Genomic DNA, 17,680 nt, shown 5'->3' on the forward strand with positions numbered 1-17,680 from the left:
TAAATTCCCTTTGAGGGGAAAAAAAAAGCTACACAAATTTTAAAAGACTACAAAAACATTCCAAAAATTGAACAAATGTTTTGTTCGATTGATAAGACTATGGTAATGCATTTTTTCTTTTCAATCCAAATATTCTGAATATGTATTAATGTAGTGGTTTTTTTAAAAGGCTTTATCAATGAAAGTACTTGTAAATAAAAGAGAATTTCCAATTACACAGGATTATTTCTAATTTCTCCTCTATTTATAGCCAACACATTAATATTTTATTTTATTTAAATGTTCTAATGCATGCCTGACACAATATATTGCAAAGTTTACTTTTACGAACATTTCATTTAGTATTTTGACTAAAAAGTTTTTTTCTACCTACATACTGAACACAATTGTATCTTTTCAGCTGATATAGTTACTAAGATAGACATTTTTTCTTTTGAAATTTCTTCACATCTTCTATGGTGAAAACTGTTCTCAATTTAATAAACTTTTCTTCAAAGAAGTAGTCAGTGAAAATGCTGTGATAGTTCACTTAACTGCTCTTTCGATATAGATTTTTCTAATTCAAGGTAGCAGCGATCGATTTGCAGAAATGAGTTTATACATCTAGGAAACAAGTAAATTTGTAATGTTTTCATTTATGTTCAAATATGTTACTTCTAAGTACATTTCTTAAATGCAATGCCTTGGTTACAACACAGTTATAATTTATCATTGGTCCTCTGCATTTTATCCCCTTTGAATCTGACAGAAATATAACTTTCTATCTTCGCCACTTTTTGCGGTGTCTTTTGGTAATTTTCTTTACCTAATATTTCAATTACACTTTAAAGCACACAAAGATTTAACATTTGCCTAGAAACTCGAAATATGCGTTAAGCTGGGGGTGGTTTTAAAGTGCAAACCACAGAAACTCTTTACTTCTTATAACTGTACTAGAGGCCCAGTGCATGATTGAATCATGCACGTGTAGGGTCCCCTACACGCTTTTGCTTTTGATCACGGGGAGCTGGGTGCCTGTCCGCTAGTGCACCAGGCCTTTCAGAAGCCTCCAGCGCGGCGGAGGCTTCTGAAAGGCCTGGTGTCTGAGCAGAAAGGCATCCAGCTGCCACGCTTTTGCTTTTGATCGCGGGGAGCTGGGTGCCTGTCTGCTGGTGTCTGAGTGGACAGGCATCCAGCTGCCACACTTTCACTTTCGATTGCTGGTGCACCAGGCCTTTCAGAAGCCTCCGGCGTGGCGGAGGCTTGTGAAAGGCCTGGTGTCTGAGCGGAAAGGCATCCAGCTGCCACGCTTTTGCTTTTGATCGCGGGGAGTTGGGTGCCTGTCTGCTGGTGCACCAGGCCTTTCACAAGCCTCCAGCGCGGCGGAGGCTTCTGAAAGGCCTGGTGTCTGAGCGGATAGGCATCCAGCTGCCACGCTTTCACTTTCGATCCCTGGTGCACCAGGCCTTTCAGAAGCCTCCAGCGCGGCGGAGGCTTCTGAAAGGCCTGGTGCTTGAGCGGAAAGGCATCCAGCTGCCACACTTTTGCTTTTGATCGCGGGGAGCTGGGTGCCTGAGCGGACAGGCACCCAGCTCCCACGCTTTTTTTTTATTTTATTGATTTTTTTTTTTTTTTTTTTTTTTACAGAGAGGAAGGGAGAGGGATAGAGAGTTAGAAACATCGATGAGAGAGAAACATCGATCAGCTGCCTCCTGCACACCCCCCACTGGGGATGTGCCCGCAACCAAGGTACATGCCCTTGACCGGAATCGAACCTGGGACCCTTCAGTCCGCAGGCCGACGCTCCACCCACTGAGCCAAACCGGTGAGGGCCCAGCTCCCACGCTTTTGATGGTCCGTGGCCGCTGAGGGGGGCTACCCTGCTGTTGAGAGGCGCTGAGGGGGGCTGCCGCGGACACCTGGCTACCCTGCCGTTGAGAGGCGCAGCTGGGTGTCCGCGCAGGCCCCCTCATTGGCCGCGGATTTGGCCTCGATCTGGCCTCGATCTGGCCGTTGAGAGTCGCAGGGGGCGGGAGTCCCGCCCCCCTCAGTGGTAGCGGATCCGTGCCTCTCAATGGCCGGATAGGCCACCCTGAGTCCCGCCCCCCAGCCTCCCACCGCCCAATCGTGGGCGTAGCGGAGTGATGGTAATTTACATTTTACTCTATTATTAGATAGGATGGACATTTAAAAAAAGAAAATAAGATAGTAGGAGACAATTATATAAGGATTTAGATCAAGAGTCCAGAAAACAAACTTTGTTGAAAAAGTATGTGGCATTAAATTATAAAAGAAGAATTCAGGGAAATTCTCTCTTAAATTTACTCACCTCAAGTCAATAAGGCCAAGCATTGTTCTAACATCATGCCTACAGACACAGGGCATGGTGAGTGTTTGAATGTTGTGGCATTTATATGGTCTGTTACCATCAGGCTCCCTTTCTGCCCCCCACCTTGTTTTCTTTTTTACACCATAGGTAAAGGGTAGGGTAGGAGTGTGGTTTCTGGTGAACACAGAGAATATTTATACAAATTTTTATTTCATTCAACAATAAAAAAAGTGCCAATAAGACATATTAACCAAAAAAAGCTGATTTTTACAGACCTAAATACTATATTTATTTTTGAAAATAAACACAAAAAATTATTCATCCAAATAGTGTTACTTAATTTTAAATTTTATGCAGTGATTAGGTATAGATTATATTATCTATTATCAAAGTACTTAACCGAGGTGTTTTAAAATAAAAAATTTACTAATATCTATTAAAATCTCTATATAATGCAAAAATAGTTTGTTTTCTATATCTAGTCAAGAGACTAGAGATAAAATTATCTTAATCACTCATTATATCTTTACATTACATTTTCAGTCAACACAATGCCAGAATATTTTAGTCACATATATTCTTAAGGACAGTTCTTAAAAATATTTAGCATTTCAAAATAGAAAATTTTAATTTCAAATAAAATATTACTTGAGAAAGCTGTGTTTCTTCCTAAAAGACAAACAAATAACCAACAAGAAAAACTACTTGTTTTTATCTTCTTACCTTCCTCCAGTTCTTCTGTATCAAATGAAGTGTCCAAGGTTGTACCTTTATAAGATATCTTTTTAACTTTCTTCTTCTTTCCATAACTAGCAATTAAATGATGATATCTACTCATAAAGAGAAAATATATATGAATATCAGCTTCATAAACAGTCAATTGAATACATAATTACCAAATTAAGACCTTAGACATTAGCTAATGCCTTGCCAAGGATGTCACACATTGGCGCTGACCTCAAGCAACCTCTCAAGCCAACTGCATTAACAGACACCATTTTTATTTCATGTACTCCCATTTTCTGGCACTTCTTTTTTACCTGCCATTACAAATAAGCCATTAGCAAGGTAGAAAAAGCAGGATGAGGTTCTATTTGCTATATAAATTTGCTGGGGAGGCCATAACAAAATACCATACTGGGTGACTTAAATCACAGAAATTTATTTTTTCATAATTCTGAAGGCTGAAAGTCCAAGTTCAGGGTGCCAGCAGGATGGGTTTTCTATAAGAGCCATAAGGGAAGGATCTGTTCCAGGTTTCTCTCCTTGGATAGTAGATTACTGCCCTCTTGTTGCCTTCTGACTAGGTTGTCCCTATGTGCATGAGCACCTCTGATGTCTCGCTGTGTGTCGTACTCCCCCCTTCTTATAAGGAAACCAGTCAGATTGGATTAGGGCCCAACCTAATGCACAGTCATTTCACTTATTACCTCTTTAAAAGCCCTTTCTTCAAATATAGGTATCCAAATTTTGAGTTATTGGGGATTAGGGCTTTAACACATGAATTTGATGGGGGTGGGGGGCCGTTACACAATTTAGCTCATAACATTTGGGCTTAACAGTAAAACAACACTTAACACAATTAACAGGGACTGAGCCATACTCAGTAAAGAATAAACCTTTTCTCCATGCCAATATGAGACATAGTCACACACACAAAAAAAAAAGACACCCTGATTTTTAAAGACCTAAATAATTATATTTATTTTTGAAAATAAACAGCAAAAATTGTTTTAATAGATACATGTCAATTTCAATTCATCACAAATATTATTTAATTTTAAGTTTGATGTAATGATTAGGTATACGGTTTCAGTATTTCAGTGAAAAAAATGAGGCAACATATGGATTAAACTAACTATAAAATAAATATCTAAACATAATTGCCTCATTTTACAGTTTCACTTATTTTAAAAAAAAAAAACTATATGAGAGCTCAATAGTTAAAGCGTTGGCCACACACCAAAGGGTTTTAGGTTCGATTCCCTGTCAAAGGCATGTATTGGGTTGCGGGTTTGATTTCTAGCCCGGGTAAGAGTGTGTGTAGCAGGCAACAAATCAATGTGTGTCTTTCACCTCGATGTTTCTCTCTCTGTCTGTCTCTCTCCCTCTCTCTCTCTCTCACTGTCTTTTTCTCTCCCTCTCTCCCTTCCACTCTCTCTAAAAATCAATGGAAAAAATATCCTCTGATGAGGATTAACAACAAAAACGAAACAAAACAAAACAAAAAAAACATATATGAGAAAGATTTTCTATGCTTCCACTCTTAAGGAATCATAGAACCTATGTACCAAGAAAGAGAGAACAAATGATACTAATAAGCAAAGGCCATGTATGTGCAAAATATGGCAGAAAGTTAACCGCTATTCAAGCAACAATAGTCACAATTACAGAAAGCTTAGTTCCCATTGCAAAAGAGGGACAAAAACAAAAACTTTTCTGAATAATGCATTTTATTTTCTTACCTACTATTAAAATCAGAAATATATGATAATACATGAAAAGTTTTATCCTTTGGGTGCATGAGAATATACTTATTACATTGCTAATGTGTAAACACAATTAAAGGAGCTTGTGTGAATTAATTATATTTTGCCCAACCCTATTGCCCCGATTTTTATTAATGGCTATGTCACTAGTTGTTGGAATCCCCTGTCTTGGCATTCTTTAAATTCCCATGCCACTATGAGTTAATTTGTACATTCTGTCTATCTGTAGTTCTTATACTGATTGGACCCTACAAACAGGTGAAAGCAAGGATCCTTGGATCCATGAGACCAGAGTTCATAATGTGGTCACCCATACTGCAGAGACTATTCCAGCATTGTATTTGGGGGCTTATGTTTCTTTTCTTATGATCAAATTCCATACAATTGTTAAAAGATATGCAGTATCACTTACATTGTAAAACCATTAAAAGAAGCATATTCCTCAGCTGTGAATCCATAAATATCTTGGCAAGATAGGTCCACTTCTTGCTGAAGAAGAAGACTAACCAAATTTGTTGGTTCATCACTTAGAGCAATCATAAGGGCTGTTCTGGAACAAGAGATAGAAATGTATATTTATGGATTAAACATGTCTTTCACTTTTTTCAAAAGTTAATCTTTAAATTTCCTGTTCAAGTGTAGAATCTTAATCAGGAAATGAATCAGGGCAAGAATGTAAAAAGTGGGGCAGATCTGCTCAAAAACCTGTGTCAATCCCAGATCTTATTGGGAGTCTAAAGATAAAGAGTCCCTAGGAAGCAGCTAGCTCAATGGTTTTCAATGCCTCCTTCCCAAAACCCTAGGGTTTCAAGGAGATGTCTCAAAATGTTATGGAGGAGTGTGTCTGAAGCTTGGGTTCCCTACCCTCGTTTAACTACAACATCTAGGAGGTAGAGATTGAGTTTCTGTGTAAAATTCTAATGTTATAAAAAATTATCCTATATAATCATACCTAATAAAATGGTAATATGCAAATTACCATCACTCCGCTACGCCCACGATTGGGCCGGCTGGAGACGCGGGGGGCGGGACTCAGGGTGGCCGATTGGCTGGCAGTAGGAGCGGGGGGCGGGGACTCGTGAGTCCCCGACCCCCGCTCCTCCCGAGGGCTTAAACGGCCGGTGCTGCTTAGGCCAGCGCTGCGGAAGACGCTGGTGGCGGAACTCGGGGTGGCTGATTGCGTAGCTGCTGGCACCAGTTTTCCGCCAGCAGCAGTTTTCCTCTGGCCACCCGCCCAATCGGAGCACCTCCCGATCGGAGTTCCTCTCGGGGTGGTCGATCGTGCTGGCGGGAGGCGCTCTGATCGGCGGGTGGCCAGAGGAAAACTGCTGCTGGCGGATAACTGGTGCCGGCAGCCAGGTGAAGGAGAAGTCTATTGCACGGGCTCCTAGTAAAAACATAATATGATAAGTGTCTGGTCATCCAGTCGTCCCTTCAACCAATCAAAGTGTAATATGCTAATGATATGATAAGGCCACTCAACTGCTCACTATGACGTGAACTGACCACCAGGGGGCAGAGAGTCAACCAGTCGACCAGTCACTATGATGTTCACTGACCACTAGGGGGCGGATGCTCCCACCAGTAGGTTAGCTTGCTACTGGGGTCTGGCTGATCAGGACTGAGCGAGGCGGCCTGGGCATACCCTGGAGCCCTCCTGCAGTCCATCCCCGGCTGGCCAACCTCCCACGTCCCTACCCAGCCGCTATCATGCACCAGTGGGGTCCCTCGGCCTGGCCTGTGCCCTCTCGCAATCCGGGACCCCTCAGGGGATGTCAGAGAGCCAGTTTCAGCTCAATCCCCCAGACCAGGCCAAAGGACCCCACTGGTGCATGAATTCGTGCACTGGGCCTCTAGTTATAATAATAATAAATTTTGTCCAAATGTTTGATTTTACAGGAAAACAGGTCTTGGGAATTGCCAGAAACTGATCATTGTCTCACTAATTAGAAAGGTGTGGACAAGGAACCCGGAAGGCTGGTCAACCTTGAAGCTCTGAAAAGTCAGAGCCAACCACTCCCTATCTAATTGAGACAATGGTAGCTGAAGCAACTTCCCCACAAAATAATCATGTAAATCCTTAGTGATAAGATAATCTGCCTGTTACTGGAATTGCCTGCCTACGGGCAATAGATGTATCCCAAACCTGAATAAAAGGGATGGCAAGGCCAAAGCAAAGTGTAGTCCTCCCCCTAGAGGTGGGCTCCCACCTGGCCCCCAATATTTCCAAATTAATATTTTTCTAGTCTCTTTCATTTGTGTGCAGCCTTCTCCAGAACCTGAATCCTGAACCTGAACCACACGGGACGTGAAAGGGGTTCCCACAAGGAATCTAGGTTATTTGCTCAAAATCATATGGCCAGATCTTTTTCCAAAAACAACAACAGCAACAATAATATACATTGTATATATCAACATATATATATATGTATGTATATATCAACATATATATATGTATGTATATATCAACATATATATATATATATATATATATATATATATATGTATGTATATACACATACATGCCCACAAATATATATATATCATCCCATTAGGTAGGTATATGCTCTTATTTAGCATATCAAATTATACCTTTGATAATCATCTGAAGCATTCGCATCTGCTCCTCTCTTCAGAAGAAATTCTACCATTTCTGCATTGTTTTCAGTAACAGCAAGTAAAAGTGGAGTGTACCCATCCTGAAAAAAATATTTCAAAAAGTATTTAAAATATTGTACATTAACATGCCTTTTAGACCCAAATTCAATTTAAAAGATAAGTGTGCTATTAAGAAAACTCTGATATACGCTTTAATTTTTAAAAGGTTTTGATACATAACAAAATATGATTTTAAAGACCAAGAAAATAAATTAAAGTTGGGCCAGTCAAAAAACAAAATTAAAGTTTCAACTTTAGTCTTAATGCAAATTGTGGGTAAGAGGCGCCTAGATTATTTAGGTGATAAGCCCCTAGCATATAATATAAGAATTGCAAATCATATATTCACATTTAATAATGTTGTTAACAATTGAATTTTCATAGGGTTTCATTTAAACTTCCAAGCTGGCACTACAAGTGTGTCATGTAAACAAAATATCAGTGAACTAAGGTGCTAAGAAGCTTAAAAAAATACTCATCAGTTTTCCATAATGTCTCAATAGGAAATTTGGATTACTTTTAGTATTGTAAATGATTTTCTAATTCAACCTTATTCTTACCATTATTCATAAGTATGTAAATAGAAAAACATAGGCTTTATGATTCTTACTCAATATTCATTTATAGGAAAATCAAATAGTTCTCATTTGATATAGGCCTTTGAACAGTTATCACTGATAAATGTGTTGTTGCTTTGGAGGTCAGGATTATAATTTGAAATAAAATGGAGGAAGACTTTTTAAAAGGAAAACCAAACCAGTGGTTAATAATCTCATTCTCCTCCCCAATTTCATTTTAGAAAATTCATACTTTATATAACAAGTGTTTCAACAGATATAAATTATCTGCAATAAATACCTCTTCCATTACCTTCTAAAATATAATGTATGTTTTTAATAGACGACTACCTTATTTTTTTCTTCAAGATTAGCTTTGTGTTCAAGCAGCTTTTTTACTAATGCGACACTTTGACCATAGACAGCATAATGAAGAGCAGTATTGCCATCGAAATCCGCCAGATTTGGGTCTGCACCTTGGTCTAGAAGCATAGCAGCACAAGCCTCCTTTTTACACTGCACTGCCTGTCAATACAACAAAAATAGATAAGTAACCAATTTGCTACTCAGGATATGCTATATTAATCAAATGTTTAATATTTGGTTTTAAAATATGAAATTCAACAAAAGTTAACTAGGAAAAGAGCTCAAACACATTCCAATTGAAAAGGAAAAATTAGCACACCTTAATCAATGGAGATTTTTTTTCTCTATCGCAGACGTTTATTTTGCATTGTTTCTCAATTAAGAAAGACACAATATTTGAACATCCAAAAGCACAGGCCAGGTGCAAAGGTGTCCTATATCAACATAACAAGACACAAAGTTAGAAATAAGGCTTAGTTTGAGACGATACTTACTCTATTCATGCCAGATCATACATTAAGGTATTTGCTTAATGAACTGATTTGTATTTAAACAAAATTTATATTAATTATAATTGCTTTTTACTGAATTATTCCTTGTGTAATAAGAAGTGTGCCCAGCCCTCAACCCAAACACACAACCCAAAGGGCCAAACAGCTTTAAGCCCACCTAAAATAACTTTTCGTAGTAGCTTAGCAAATCCTAGCAAACATTCTAATTGTCTCCTTCATCCACTATTACACATATCCTAAGAATTTAGTCCCAAGGAACTTAGGTGTCTTTTACTTAATATTTAAACCCACCTCTCCTTCCAACCCCAGGTCTCTTTTTTCATTAATTAATATATATATATCTGTCAGAGATAGCAAGAGCACTGATGCTGTTGGGTCCAAGCCTCTCTGTCTAGGGTTGGACCTTCTTGGATGCAGGTCTTAGATGGAGAAGCCATGAGGAGTTATGGGTGTATAAGAATGAGTCTTTATTGAAGAAGCCAGTGGCCATATAGCCATCAGACAACACAGTCCTTCACAGCAAAGTTCATACAGGCAGCAGTACACCATCTGGTAAACACATATCTTTCCTACATAGTAGCATTAATCTCTGTACCTATAGCTATTATCTGAGCAGTTGTACGCTGCCTCCAAAAATCACATCATAGTGGTATCTGAGCTTTTTGCCTCAGCAGCTTCTGTTGTCTGGCTCAGCAGCTTCTGTCTCCCCGGCCCAGCACACAGGCTGGTCTCTGTAGCCTTACATCTCTGTGTAGCCACTCCAGCACACTTCTTCACACTCTAGCACACTAGCTGGTCAGTAACTTGTATATTATTCCAGAGATAAAAAAGGCTTCCTGCCAATAGTTACATCATCATATCTTGGCTACAGAAGGGCATGCATGAGCAGTATACCCTGGAATTATTGTGCTTGTGTCCTTGCACCTGCTTATGGTATCTTAGCCTAGGGACAGAGTGGCCTTGGACATTTGGTGTACTGACAACAAGGCCTTTGTGCTTTAATTGGCCTTGACTATGGGTGTCTCTGGCGTCGTTCCCACAATATCCTACTCCAAGAGCAAGTAAATGCCATTTGGGCACTTTCAGTAGGTCTTCCCAAAGTGGCTGCTGCATGCCTGCTGGATAAGTTTCACTCTTTTAATTGAAGTCTAAACCTCACTGTGACAATTAATCTCTAAGCCCATCTGTATGCCCCAATGAACAGAGAAAATCAGCCTTAAATTCAATAAAATAAAATGGCTATAAAAGCCTCAGCTTTCTAAAGGAGTATTGACCAATACAGTCCTTTGGTCTTTCACACAAAAAACTGTGAAAACTAGACTAATCTCTCTTGATCAGGCATGAAACATTACAAAGTTTATATCACTCAAACCTTCAAGAGAGTATTTAAAGATTCTTTCTTGGAATATTTGAAATCCTATGAAATGATCCACTAGGGTTTAAAAAGACAAAATGTCTTAAAAACATACAGATTTAACATTAGCCTACATTTCATTTTAAGTTTTAGATTTAACTAATTTTAAATTCCAGAACTAACAAATGGAGTATGCAGTAAAAGATAGCTTTGTTATGGGCACTCACCAATGTTTACACATAGAAAGTAAATGCTTTGAAGCCAATAAGAATGTTTTTTCACCAAATGTCACAAACAAAAACCTTTCTATTTTTTAAAACAGTTGAACGCAAAATGGATATGTATAAATATCTTAGAGAAACGCTTTAAAACCAAGAATATCATTCCATTTCTCAAAAATTCTTAACTTTTATCAATGTACTTTTTCAGTCTAAGACATTAGTTTGTTTTGTCACTTTTTAACTGATAATACCTATTTACAAAACATCTAAATTCCGTGAGGCCTAGTGCTCATTTCTAAAGTTTCAGGTTAGCTGGTATCATTTTGTTTCATTCAAGTTTGGTTTTCTCCCAGCCTCTCACTCTCTCAAATATCAGTGAAAGAATTGTCAGCATAGATTGTGGACAGGTGGAAAATTATCAGATTTTAGAAATCTCTAATTCAAGTTTAACAAAAACATGAATTAGATGGATGTCAAGTGTGGATAGTACTATGGAAGCTGAAATGAAAAGTTTTGTTCCTCTAGACAGAGTGCAGGGCCAGAACATAACTGCAGTCTTTAATTAGGGGTTATCATAAGAATACTCTTTTTATTAACTGACTTTCTTGGGTTCTTGATAACTTAGAATCCAAGGTAAGTGACAAAGAAACCAAGGAAGCTACTTCACACTAGATCATTATTATTTTCAACTCTAGACTAGGCATTTTCGATCTATTCTAGGCTTCAGTAGTGTGATTATAAAAGTATTAGTTTAAAATTGAGCCTTCACCTCTCAGACTATATATGATCTGAGGGACTTTTTATTAAAAACAATAAAGGTCATTTAATTTTATAGTTGGAAGAAATATCAAACATCTCCTATTAATTTGCAAGCTTATTAGACACAGTGTTCTTGAAATAACCAACACAAAGCAGAAGTCTCCAGGGACCATTCTCATTCTACCTACTCCCCCTGCCCAAATTCCATCTTCTCTTCAGAAATAATGATTATAATTTTAGTTTATATCCTTTCAGAATTTATCTCTCTCATTCTCAATATTTTTCCACACACCAATATTCAAGTAGAATATACAGCTTGATATTTATTATTCATCTTAATTGAGGTATTAATTTATATAAAAAATTAGGTATTGAGTTTTATAAGTTTTGACCAATATACAGTCATATAAGTACCACCATAATCATAACAAAGAACATTTCCATCACTCTAAAAGTTCCCTCATACTCCTTTACAACCAATCCTCTTCTTCCCTCTTCATCTGAAATACCAGCTAACTACTGATATTCTTTCTGTGGCTAAACTTTTGCCTTTTTAAGAATTTAAACAAATGTAGTTATTCAACATATAATCTTTTATGTCTGTCTTCTTTCACTTAGTATGACACTTTTGAGAATCATCCATGTTGTTGAATTTATGAGTAATTCATTTTGTATTAATAAAAGATACACTTTTATTTCTGAATAGTATCTTTAAATTATCATGTTTATCTTTGGATGTATGTATGTATTCATTTATCAAAAATTATTAAGGACTTACTACAGTGAGGCCGGGTTCTAGATGATAAGGAAGGATACAGCAGGAAATAAAACAGACAAAAATACCTGTTCTTATGGATCATATATGCTAGCAGAAGAGGTGAACACAAAGCTTATAATAAAAAGTATGCCAAACAGCATTAAGTGCTAAAAAAGTAAAATCAGGCAGGGAATAAGGGTAGGAAATGTCAACAAGGAGGGAACCCTCACTGATAAGGTGATAAACACCCAAAGGAAGTAAGAGAGAAAGCCACGTGATTATCTGGGGGTAAAGCACTCCCGGCTAAGTAAACAGCAGGTCTAAGAGCCTAAGTGCATCTCTGGCAGGTCTGCAGAACACCAAGGAGGCCAGGGTAGCTGGAGATGACAGAAAGGAAGAGTTGTAGGAAGTAAGAGGTGGAGTGATAGCAGAAAGATAACAGGTGGAGTGATATGGAAAACCAGCGGAAGTTTTTAAGACAAGCAATGACATCATTTGACATATATTATATATGATCATTCTGGCTACTGTATTGAGAATAAACTGTAAAGGTTAAAAGAGAAGACTAGTTAGGAGACTACTGCAGTAATTCTGGTTAAGACATGATGATGGCTTTAATAAGGGTGGTAACTGTGAAGTGGCAAGAAATGGTTGGATTTTATTTGAAGCAAGGCTTGTTGTTGAATCAGATGGAGAATGTAAAAGAATGAGAAGAGTCAATAATGACTCTGGAGTTTCTGTCCTAAACAACTGAACAAAAGGACTTGGCATTTATAGAATGAGAAGAGCAGATCTGAAGAGGAAAAACAGGAGTCCAGTTTGGGTATGTTTGAGATGCCTGATCTCATGAGCCAACTGTTAAATATTCAGGAATCATCAGTCAGTTGACATCATATTGATAGCTTTAAATCAGGGTTTCTCTTCCCTCCAGCTCCCACCCCCATCCTTCCAAGTGCCTGTTATTGAAAAGAGAGAGAGAGAGAGAGAGAGAGAGAGAGAGAGAGAGAGAATATGAATGAGAATATCAATTCAAGGTCTAAGCCCTCAAATTTTTACTAGTCAGGAGGATGAGGAGAAATCAGCAAAGGAGTCTGAAAAGTGTCCACAGAAGTAGGAGAAATGTCCTGAAAGACAAGACAATATTTCAGCTACTACTGAGAGGGCAAATAAGATACTTGTCTGAGATGCCAGCCAGGTAAGACTGAGAATTGACCGCTGAATGAAGTCATATTGAGGTTCTCCATGACCTTGTAAAGTAATTCAAGGGAGTGTTACAGAATAAAAGATAAATTAGGTAACTCTGTTCTTGTTAAAGAGGGGGTAAAACTATCAGCAAGATGACACAAATCATCTTTCTAACCATAGTTTCCAGTTACCCAATTATGATGAAAGATGACACCTTTCATGCCCTATAACTTAAAAACTCCTCAAAAGATATTAATATAGGCACAGATGGTGTATATTTCCTGTTATTAATGCCAAACACATAACTGCTTCATTTCTTAATATATAAAATTCATTTTGTTTTGCAGTGAGTGGTATAGATGGGATTTTGGAAGATAACTCCGCAATTGAAAAAAAAAATTCATATAAGATCCACATTAAAGAGTTCATTGTTTCGCTGTTTCAAAGTCTCCACCTTAATAATCACTGATCTGGGAAGTCATCTCTACTCTTTTCTTTATCACTACATTAGTAATATGGCAAAGCGCAGGTGGCTGGGGACAATACAACCTATAGGAAAGGGGCAGGGAGGGAGGGGGCGAGATTGGGAAACGGAGTAGCAGGTGGAGGTGCAGGCTATGGGTGGAGAGGAGAGAATCAGAGAGGACACAAATGCCTTCACATATCCAGGTAAGCATTTTTAAAAATAAGACGATGAAAGTTGGGAATGTAAGCCTCTGCCAGTGGCTCCCAGACCTCTGGGCTAGGGTCTGCCCAGAGGCACAACCACCTGGGGAGCCCAGACAAGCCCTGCTTCCGGTTAGAGGACCCAGCGGCCTCTAGGGCCCCGCTTCCCCTCCCGCTGCCTCTCATCACTCCGGTCACCTGTCTTTTCTGTCCCGAGTGTTCACATCGTGTTTCTTGAGCAGCAGACACTCCTTCACCTTGTTCAGGTCCCCTAGTGCAGCAGCTTTATGAAGTGGCTTCAAACCCCCATCTCGAAGGCTGTAGCCAGAGTGCACCTGGGGAGCGACGGCGGCCCCGCGGATGAGCTGCCAAGAGGAAGGGCTGTGGGGCCCCTCACTCCTTCTCCAGAAGGTGAAAAGCTTCTTCATGACGACAGAGGAGACTGTCCTTCAGTCAGACTAGGGCGCCCCTGCGGCTTCTAACCACCCGGCATGGCCCTCTGCCTGGCCAAGGTCTCCCACCAGCCCCAGAAGCAGAGCGGCCAGAGACCGGAAGTGGGCCAGAGACCGGAAGTGGGCCAATGACCGGAAGAGGGCAGGGCAGGTGCCTCACAATGCTCAGCTCCTAGCGCAGCTGGGGTTGGGACCCCGTCTTAGGAGCGCCCAGACCTGATTCTTGGTGACTGCCACACAATCTTCCTATTGGATCAAGGGCCTTATTGACTTTTTTTTTTTAATTAAATCTTTATTGTTGAAAAATATTACATATATCTCCTCTTTTCCTCCATTGACCCCTTCTAGCCCGCTCCCAACCCCCACCCCAGGCCTTCACCGCCTTATTGCCTGTGTCCATGGGTTATGCATATACGCATACACGTTCTTTGGTTGATCTCTTCCCACCCACCCCTGCCTTCTCTCTGAGATTCCTCAGTCTGTTCTGTGCTTCTATGTCTCTGGATCTGTTTTGTTCATCAAAGCTTTTTATTTTTATATAGTGTATTTTTTTTCCATTAGATTTCACATATGCGTGAGCTCATGTGATACTTGTCTTTCTGTGATTGTCTTATTTCACTTAGCATAATACGCTCCAGGTCCCTCCATGCTGTCTCAAAGGGTAAGAGATACTTCTGTCTTACTGCTGCATCGTATTCCATGGTGTAAGTGTACCCACAGCTTTTTCAATCCACTCATCTACTGATGGGCACTTGGGCTGTGTACTGATCTTAGCTATTGTAGATTGCACTGCTATGAACATAATGGTGCATACATTCTTTCTCATTTGTGTTTCAGATCTCTTAGAATATATTCCTCGAAGTGGGATCACTAGGTTAAATGTGAGCTCCATATTTAATTTTTTGAAGAAACTCCATAAACTGTTTTTCCATAATGGCTGCACCAGTCTGCATTTCCATCAGCAGTATACTAGGGTTGGCTTTTCTCCACATCCTCGCCAGCACTTGTCTTTTGTTGATTTGTTAATGGTAGCCATTCTGACAGGTGTGAGGTGATACCTCATTATGGTTTTAATTTGCATATCTCTGATGATCAGTGACTTTGAGCATTTTTTCATATGTCTCCCAGCCTTCTCTATGTCCACTTTCTAAAAGTGTCTATTTAGGTCTTTTGCCCATTTTTTTATTGGATTGTTTATCTTCCTTTTGTTAAGTTGTATGAGTTCCTTATATGCTTTAGATATTAGAACTATATCAGATGTATCATTGCCAAATATGTTCTCCCATAGAGTGGGCTCCCTTTTCATTTTGTCGATGGTTTCTTTTGCAGGGAAGAAGCTTTTTATTTTTATATAGTCCCGTTTGTTTATTTTCTCCTTAGTTTCCATTGTCCTAGGAGCTGTATCGGTAAGGATAGTGCTACGACATATATCTGATATTTTGCTGCCTATGGATGCTTCTAAGATTTTTATGGTTTCCCTTTTTATATTTAAATCTTTTATCCATTTTGAGTTTATTTTTGTGCATGGTGTAAGTTGGTGATCTAGTTTCTTTCTTTCTTTTTTTTTTTCAATCATCAGTCCAATTTTCCCAGCACCATTTATTGAAGAGACTGTCTTGACTGCACTGTATGTTCTTGCCTCCTTGGTCAAATATTAATTGAGCATAATTGAGCTTGGGTTGATTCTAGGCTCTCTGTTCTGTTCATTGATCTATATGCCTGTTTTTATGCCAGTACCAGGTTGTTTTGATTACATGAGTTTATAGTATACCTTGATACCTGATATATTATGATTCCTCCAACTTTGTTCTTCTTTCTCAAGATTGCTGTGGCTATTTGGAGTCTTTTTTGGTTCCATATACATTTTTTTAAGTATTTGTTCTAGATCTGTGAAATATGTCATTGGTATTTCAATAGGGATTGCATTGAATCTGTGATTGCTTTGGGTAGGATGGACATTGTAATGATGTTGATTCCACCAATACATAAACACGGTATATTCTCCCATTTGTTTATATCTTCCTCTATCTCTCTTTCCAATGTCCTGTAGTTTTCTGAGTACAGGTCTTTTATCTACTTGGTTAAGTTTATTAATTTTGTGTTGCAATGATAAATTGGATTTTTTTTTCATTTCCCTTTCTGAGAGTTTATTATTGGTATATAAAAATTCCATTGATTTCTGGGTGTTAATTTTGTATCCTACTACATTGCCAAATTCATTTATTAAATATAGTAGTTTTTTATGAAGTCTTCAGGGTTTTCTATGTACAATATCATGTCATCTGTGAATATTGAGAGTTTTACCGCCTTCTTTCCTATTTGGATGCCTTTTATTTCATCTTCTTGTCTGATTGCAATAGCTAGGACTTCCAGTGCTATGTTGAATAAGAGTGGTGAAAGCGGACATTCCTGTCTTGTTCCTGTTCTTAGGGGAAATGGTTTTAGTGTTTGCCCATTGTGTATGATGTTGGCTGTAGGTTTGTCATATATGGCCTTTATTATGTTTTGAGATATGATCTCTCTATTCCCACTTTTATAAAAAAATGGGTGTTGGATTTTGTTGAATGTTTTTCTGCATCTATTGATATGATCATGTGATTTGTGTCTTTCATTTTGTTTATGTGATGTATCACGTTTATTGATTTGTGAATATTGTGCCAGCCTTGCATCCCTGGAATAAATCCCACTTGATCATGGTGTATGATCTTTTTAATATATTGCTGGATCCAATTTGCTAATTTTTATTGAGAATTTTAGCATCTGTTTATCAGAGATATTGTCCTATAATTTCCTTTCTTTGTAGTGTCTTTATATGGTTTTGGAATTAGAATAATGCTGGTCTCATAAAAAGAGCTTGAAAGTGTTCCTTTCTCTTGAGAAAAGGGAACACTAGTCCATTGCTGGTGGGAATGCAGACTGGCCAACTACTGTGGAAAACAGTATGGAGTTTCCTCAAAATAATTAAAAATGGAACTTCTGTTTGGCCCAGAGGTGATCCCACTTCTAGGTATATATCCTTAAAATCCAGAAACACCAATCAGAAAAAATATATGCACCCCTATGTTCATAACAGAATTATTTACAATAGCTAAGATTTGAAAACAGCCCAGGAGCCCATCAGTAGATGAATGGATAAAAAAGCTGTGAGACATTTACACAGCTGTAAAAAGAAAGGATATCTTACCCTTTGGGACAGCATGGATGGACCTGGAGAATATTATGCTAAGTGAAATAAGCCAAACTGAGAAAGACAAATATCACACTTATTTGTGGAATCTAATGAACAAAATAAATTGATCAACAAAATAAGACCTGAAACATGGAGGCATGGAATAGACTGACATACCTGGATGTGGGTATTGCGGGGAGGGGGAAAGGAGAGATAAACCAAAGAAC

The 17,680-nt window shown here is 38.6% G+C and overlaps 1 protein-coding gene across 1 annotated transcript; it reads right to left on the reverse strand.

Moving 5' to 3' along the window:
* Positions 1 to 698: 698 nt before the first annotated feature.
* On the reverse strand, positions 699 to 14,260 carry ANKRD7 (ankyrin repeat domain 7; the record flags this gene model as incomplete). The annotated part of the gene is made up of 7 exons (XM_079785809.1): positions 699 to 805; positions 3,032 to 3,138; positions 5,210 to 5,347; positions 7,390 to 7,496; positions 8,364 to 8,537; positions 8,698 to 8,812; positions 14,031 to 14,260. 7 exons carry the CDS (start codon positions 14,258 to 14,260, stop codon positions 699 to 701), a joined length of 978 nt encoding a protein of 325 aa, XP_079641935.1.
* Between the last annotated feature and the right edge of the window lie 3,420 nt (positions 14,261 to 17,680).

Source organism: Cnephaeus nilssonii, assembly GCF_951640355.1.
Source record: "Cnephaeus nilssonii genome assembly, chromosome: 12".
In the NCBI taxonomy this organism is placed as follows: Eukaryota; Metazoa; Chordata; class Mammalia; order Chiroptera; family Vespertilionidae; genus Cnephaeus; species Cnephaeus nilssonii.